Source organism: Oncorhynchus mykiss, chromosome 30 (genome assembly GCF_057628025.1).
Source record: "Oncorhynchus mykiss isolate SJ-2025 chromosome 30, ASM5762802v1, whole genome shotgun sequence".
Classification (NCBI taxonomy): Eukaryota; Metazoa; Chordata; class Actinopteri; order Salmoniformes; family Salmonidae; genus Oncorhynchus; species Oncorhynchus mykiss.
The window spans coordinates 9,535,001-9,542,500 of NC_143051.1; the positions used below are offsets into that span (position 1 = coordinate 9,535,001).

The 7,500-nt window shown below is 36.5% G+C and overlaps 1 protein-coding gene across 1 annotated transcript in view; it reads right to left on the reverse strand.

Moving 5' to 3' along the window:
- LOC110487888 (uncharacterized) overlaps positions 1–7,500 on the reverse strand; it is a 61,626-nt gene that overhangs the window by 4,204 nt on the left and 49,922 nt on the right. The window contains exon 3 of the mRNA XM_090227472.1: positions 62–1,254. Coding sequence (XP_090083598.1) covers positions 62–1,254 — 1,193 coding nt within the window. The remainder of the gene's footprint in view (positions 1–61; positions 1,255–7,500) is intronic.

Here is a 7,500-nt window from a genome sequence, read left to right on the forward strand (position 1 = left end):
CACACACACACACACACACACACACACACACACACACACACACACACACACACACACACACCGTCGTAGAGGGTGGCTGGGGACGTGTGCTCTTCTCTGTGGGTGCAGCTTTAGTAGGCAAGGTCACAGGAACCCTGGGCCTGAAGGGGGCGGAGCTAGACCTCTCAGCTGGGGCTGGGCCAGTCGTAGTGGGTGGAGCTGTTGTCTCTGGGATGGGTGTGGCCTCTGTCTCAGTAGTGGTCACTTCTTCTTCTTCTTCTGTGGTGGTCTCCATAAGTAAACTGGTGGTGGGGTCTGGGGACAGGTAAACATCCTCATCCTCTTCTTCTGTGGTGCCCAGGTCCTCCACGCCGCTAGAGGGCGCTGCACTCTCTGCCGGAGGAGTCGCCAAACTGGTGGTTGCCATGGGAAGAGCTGCAGGGCCGCGGGGGGTGGTCTGGGCGGCTCTCGCCTTCTCTCTTTCCCGTATCCTCTCTCTTTCTCGTTCTCTCACCCTCTCTCGTTCTCTCTCCCTCTCTCGTTCCCTCTCCCTCTCTCGTTCTCTCTCCTTCTCTCGTTCCCTCTCCCTCTCTCGTTCCCTCTCCCTCTCTCGTTCCCTCTCCCTCTCTTTTTCTCTCTCCTTCTCTTGTTCCCTCTCCTTCTCTCGTTCCCTCTCCTTCTCTTGTGCCCTTTCCTTCTCTCGTTCCCTCTCTTTCTCTCGTTCCCTCTGCTTCTCTTGTTCCCTCTCCCTCTCTTGTTCCCTCTCCTTCTCTTGTTCCCGCTCCTTCTCTTGTTCCCTCTCCTTCTCTTGTTCCCTCTCCTTCTCTTGTTCTCTTTCCTTCTCTTGTTCCCTCTCCCTCTCTTGTTTTCTCTCCTTCTCTTGTTCCCTCTCCTTCTCTTGTTTCCTCTCCTTCTCTTGTTCCCTCTCCTTCTCTTGTTCCCTCTCCCTCTCTTGTTCCCTCTCCTTCTCTTGTTCCCTCTCCCTCTCTTGTTCTCTCTCCCACTCTACCCCGCTCTCCCCTTCTCCCTCAGTGGGTAGTGGGGTAGGAAGGACTCTCTCCCCCTCTCCCTCAGTGGGTAGTGGGGTAGGAAGGACTCTCTCCCCCTCTCCCTCAGTGGGTAGTGGGGTAGGAAGGACGTCAACTTTAGGGCTGGGCTCGGCTACAGGTGGGGCCGAAGGGGCGGGGCCAGTGGCCTGGGTGGTAGAGAAGGGGAGGGGCGCTTCCGTGGTGAAAGATACGCCCACCGCTATAGGGTTGACCTTCATCTGTGGAACTATGGAGAGAAAGAAAGATGGAAGGAGAGGGGTTAGTTGTTAAACTAAATATGAACTAAAATACTGTATGTTATCAGAGTGAGAGGAAAAGGAAGAGGCTAATCTGAAACAGAGAGAGAGAAATGATAATTACAGTTATAGAAACTCATCTGAAACAGAGAGAGAATGGATAATTACAGTTATAGAAACTCATCTGAAACAGAGAGAGAATGGATAATTACAGTTATAGAAACTCATCTGAAACAGAGAGAGAGAAATGATAATTACAGTTATAGAAACTCATCTGAAACAGAGAGAGAATGGATAATTACAGTTATAGAAACTCATCTGAAACAGAGAGAGAGAAATGATAATTACAGTTATAGAAACTCATCTGAAACAGAGAGAGAGAATGGATAATTACAGTTATAGAAACTCATCTGAAACAGAGAGAGAGAATGGATAATTACAGTTATAGAAACTCATCTGAAACAGAGAGAGAGAATGGATAATTACAGTTATAGAAACTCATCTGAAACAGAGAGAGAGAATGGATAATTACAGTTATAGAAACTCATCTGAAACAGAGAGAGAGAATGGATAATTACAGTTATAGAAACTCATCTGAAACAGAGAGAGAGAATGGATAATTACAGTTATAGAAACTCATCTGAAACAGAGAGAGAGAATGGATAATTACAGTTATAGAAACTCATCTGAAACAGAGAGAGAGAATGGATAATTACAGTTATAGAAACTCATCTGAAACAGAGAGAGAGAATGGATAATTACAGTTATAGAAACTCATCTGAAACAGAGAGAGAGAATGGATAATTACAGTTATAGAAACTCATCTGAAACAGAGAGAGAGAATGGATAATTACAGTTATAGAAACTAATCTGAAACAGAGAGAGAATGGATAATTACAGTTATAGAAACTCATCTGAAACAGAGAGAGAGAATGGATAATTACAGTTATAGAAACTCATCTGAAACACAGAGAGAGAATGGATAATTACAGTTATAGAAACTCATCTGAAACAGAGAGAGAATGGATAATTACAGTTATAGAAACTCATCTGAAACAGAGAGAGAGAATGGATAATTATAGTTATAGAAACTCATCTGAAACAGAGAGAGAGAATGGATAATTACAGTTATAGAAACTCATCTGAAACAGAGAGAGAATGGATAATTACAGTTATAGAAACTCATCTGAAACAGAGAGAGAGAATGGATAATTACAGTTATAGAAACTCATCTGAAACAGAGAGAGAATGGATAATTACAGTTATAGAAACTCATCTGAAACAGAGAGAGAGAATGGATAATTACAGTTATAGAAACTCATCTGAAACAGAGAGAGAATGGATAATTACAGTTATAGAAACTCATCTGAAACAGAGAGAGAGAATGGATAATTACAGTTATAGAAACTCATCTGAAACAGAGAGAGAATGGATAATTACAGTTATAGAAACTCATCTGAAACAGAGAGAGAGAATGGATAATTACAGTTATAGAAACTCATCTGAAACAGAGAGAGAGAATGGATAATTACAGTTATAGAAACTCATCTGAAACAGAGAGAGAGAATGGATAATTACAGTTATAGAAACTCATCTGAAACAGAGAGAGAGAATGGATAATTACAGTTATAGAAACTCATCTGAAACAGAGAGAGAATGGATAATTACAGTTATAGAAACTCATCTGAAACAGAGAGAGAGAATGGATAATTACAGTTATAGAAACTCATCTGAAACAGAGAGAGAATGGATAATTACAGTTATAGAAACTCATCTGAAACAGAGAGAGAGAATGGATAATTACAGTTATAGAAACTCATCTGAAACAGAGAGAGAATGGATAATTACAGTTATAGAAACTCATCTGAAACAGAGAGAGAGAATGGATAATTACAGTTATAGAAACTCATCTGAAACAGAGAGAGAGAATGGATAATTACAGTTATAGAAACTCATCTGAAACAGAGAGAGAGAATGGATAATTACAGTTATAGAAACTCATCTGAAACAGAGAGAGAGAATGGATAATTACAGTTATAGAAACTCATCTGAAACAGAGAGAGAGAATGGATAATTACAGTTATAGAAACTCATCTGAAACAGAGAGAGAATGGATAATTACAGTTATAGAAACTCATCTGAAACAGAGAGAGAGAATGGATAATTACAGTTATAGAAACTCATCTGAAACAGAGAGAGAGAATGGATAATTACAGTTATAGAAACTCATCTGAAACAGAGAGAGAATGGATAATTACAGTTATAGAAACTCATCTGAAACAGAGAGAGAGAATGGATAATTACAGTTATAGAAACTCATCTGAAACAGAGAGAGAATGGATAATTACAGTTATAGAAACTCATCTGAAACAGAGAGAGAGAATGGATAATTACAGTTATAGAAACTCATCTGAAACAGAGAGAGAATGGATAATTACAGTTATAGAAACTCATCTGAAACAGAGAGAGAGAATGGATAATTACAGTTATAGAAACTCATCTGAAACAGAGAGAGAATGGATAATTACAGTTATAGAAACTCATCTGAAACAGAGAGAGAATGGATAATTACAGTTATAGAAACTCATCTGAAACAGAGAGAGAGAATGGATAATTACAGTTATAGAAACTCATCTGAAACAGAGAGAGAGAATGGATAATTACAGTTATAGAAACTCATCTGAAACAGAGAGAGAGAATGGATAATTACAGTTATAGAAACTCATCTGAAACAGAGAGAGAGAATGGATAATTACAGTTATAGAAACTCATCTGAAACAGAGAGAGAGAATGGATAATTACAGTTATAGAAACTCATCTGAAACAGAGAGAGAATGGATAATTACAGTTATAGAAACTCATCTGAAACAGAGAGAGAGAATGGATAATTACAGTTATAGAAACTCATCTGAAACAGAGAGAGAATGGATAATTACAGTTATAGAAACTCATCTGAAACAGAGAGAGAGAATGGATAATTACAGTTATAGAAACTCATCTGAAACAGAGAGAGAGAATGGATAATTACAGTTATAGAAACTCATCTGAAACAGAGAGAGAGAATGGATAATTACAGTTATAGAAACTCATCTGAAACAGAGAGAGAGAATGGATAATTACAGTTATAGAAACTCATCTGAAACAGAGAGAGAGAATGGATAATTACAGTTATAGAAACTCATCTGAAACAGAGAGAGAATGGATAATTACAGTTATAGAAACTCATCTGAAACAGAGAGAGAGAATGGATAATTACAGTTATAGAAACTCATCTGAAACAGAGAGAATGGATAATTACAGTTATAGAAACTCATCTGAAACCGAGAGAGAATGGATAATCACAGTTATAGAAACTCATCTGAAACAGAGAGAGAGAATGGATAATTACAGTTATAGAAACTCATCTGAAACAGAGAGAGAGAATGGATAATTACAGTTATAGAAACTCATCTGAAACAGAGAGAGAGAATGGATAATTACAGTTATAGAAACTCATCTGAAACAGAGAGAGAGAATGGATAATTACAGTTATAGAAACTCATCTGAAACAGAGAGAGAATGGATAATTACAGTTATAGAAACCCATCTGAAACAGAGAGAGAGAATGGATAATTACAGTTATAGAAACTCATCTGAAACAGAGAGAGAGAATGGATAATTACAGTTATAGAAACTCATCTGAAACAGAGAGAGAATGGATAATTACAGTTATAGAAACTCATCTGAAACAGAGAGAGAGAATGGATAATTACAGTTATAGAAACTCATCTGAAACAGAGAGAGAATGGATAATTATAGTTATAGAAACTCATCTGAAACAGAGAGAGATAATGGATAATTACAGTTATAGAAACTCATCTGAAACAGAGAGAGAATGGATAATTACAGTTATAGAAACTCATCTGAAACAGAGAGAGAGAATGGATAATTACAGTTATAGAAACTCATCTGAAACAGAGAGAGAATGGATAATTACAGTTATAGAAACTCATCTGAAACAGAGAGAGAGAATGGATAATTACAGTTATAGAAACTCATCTGAAACAGAGAGAGAATGGATAATTACAGTTATAGAAACTCATCTGAAACAGAGAGAGAGAATGGATAATTACAGTTATAGAAACGCATCTGAAACAGAGAGAGAGAATGGATAATTACAGTTATAGAAACTCATCTGAAACAGAGAGAGAGAATGGATAATTACAGTTATAGAAACTCATCTGAAACAGAGAGAGAATGGATAATTACAGTTATAGAAACTCATCTGAAACAGAGAGAGAGAATGGATAATTACAGTTATAGAAACTCATCTGAAACAGAGAGAGAATGGATAATTACAGTTATAGAAACTCATCTGAAACAGAGAGAGAGAATGGATAATTACAGTTATAGAAACTCATCTGAAACAGAGAGAGAGAATGGATAATTACAGTTATAGAAACTCATCTGAAACAGAGAGAGAATGGATAATTACAGTTATAGAAACTCATCTGAAACAGAGAGAGAGAATGGATAATTACAGTTATAGAAACTCATCTGAAACAGAGAGAGAATGGATAATTACAGTTATAGAAACTCATCTGAAACAGAGAGAGAATGGATAATTACAGTTATAGAAACTCATCTGAAACAGAGAGAGAGAATGGATAATTACAGTTATAGAAACTCATCTGAAACAGAGAGAGAGAATGGATAATTACAGTTATAGAAACTCATCTGAAACAGAGAGAGAGAATGGATAATTACAGTTATAGAAACTCATCTGAAACAGAGAGAGAATGGATAATTACAGTTATAGAAACCCATCTGAAACAGAGAGAGAGAATGGATAATTACAGTTATAGAAACTCATCTGAAACAGAGAGAGAGAATGGATAATTACAGTTATAGAAACTCATCTGAAACAGAGAGAGAATGGATAATTACAGTTATAGAAACTCATCTGAAACAGAGAGAGAGAATGGATAATTACAGTTATAGAAACTCATCTGAAACAGAGAGAGAATGGATAATTATAGTTATAGAAACTCATCTGAAACAGAGAGAGATAATGGATAATTACAGTTATAGAAACTCATCTGAAACAGAGAGAGAATGGATAATTACAGTTATAGAAACTCATCTGAAACAGAGAGAGAGAATGGATAATTACAGTTATAGAAACTCATCTGAAACAGAGAGAGAATGGATAATTACAGTTATAGAAACTCATCTGAAACAGAGAGAGAGAATGGATAATTACAGTTATAGAAACTCATCTGAAACAGAGAGAGAATGGATAATTACAGTTATAGAAACTCATCTGAAACAGAGAGAGAGAATGGATAATTACAGTTATAGAAACGCATCTGAAACAGAGAGAGAGAATGGATAATTACAGTTATAGAAACTCATCTGAAACAGAGAGAGAGAATGGATAATTACAGTTATAGAAACTCATCTGAAACAGAGAGAGAATGGATAATTACAGTTATAGAAACTCATCTGAAACAGAGAGAGAGAATGGATAATTACAGTTATAGAAACTCATCTGAAACAGAGAGAGAATGGATAATTACAGTTATAGAAACTCATCTGAAACAGAGAGAGAGAATGGATAATTACAGTTATAGAAACTCATCTGAAACAGAGAGAGAGAATGGATAATTACAGTTATAGAAACTCATCTGAAACAGAGAGAGAATGGATAATTACAGTTATAGAAACTCATCTGAAACAGAGAGAGAGAATGGATAATTACAGTTATAGAAACTCATCTGAAACAGAGAGAGAATGGATAATTACAGTTATAGAAACTCATCTGAAACAGAGAGAGAATGGATAATTACAGTTATAGAAACTCATCTGAAACAGAGAGAGAGAATGGATAATTACAGTTATAGAAACTCATCTGAAACAGAGAGAGAGAATGGATAATTACAGTTATAGAAACTCATCTGAAACAGAGAGAGAGAATGGATAATTACAGTTATAGAAACTCATCTGAAACAGAGAGAGAGAATGGATAATTACAGTTATAGAAACTCATCTGAAACAGAGAGAGAGAATGGATAATTACAGTTATAGAAACTCATCTGAAACAGAGAGAGAGAATGGATAATTACAGTTATAGAAACTCATCTGAAACAGAGAGAGAGAATGGATAATTACAGTTATAGAAACTCATCTGAAACAGAGAGAGAGAATGGATAATTACAGTTATAGAAACTCATCTGAAACAGAGAGAGAGAATGGAT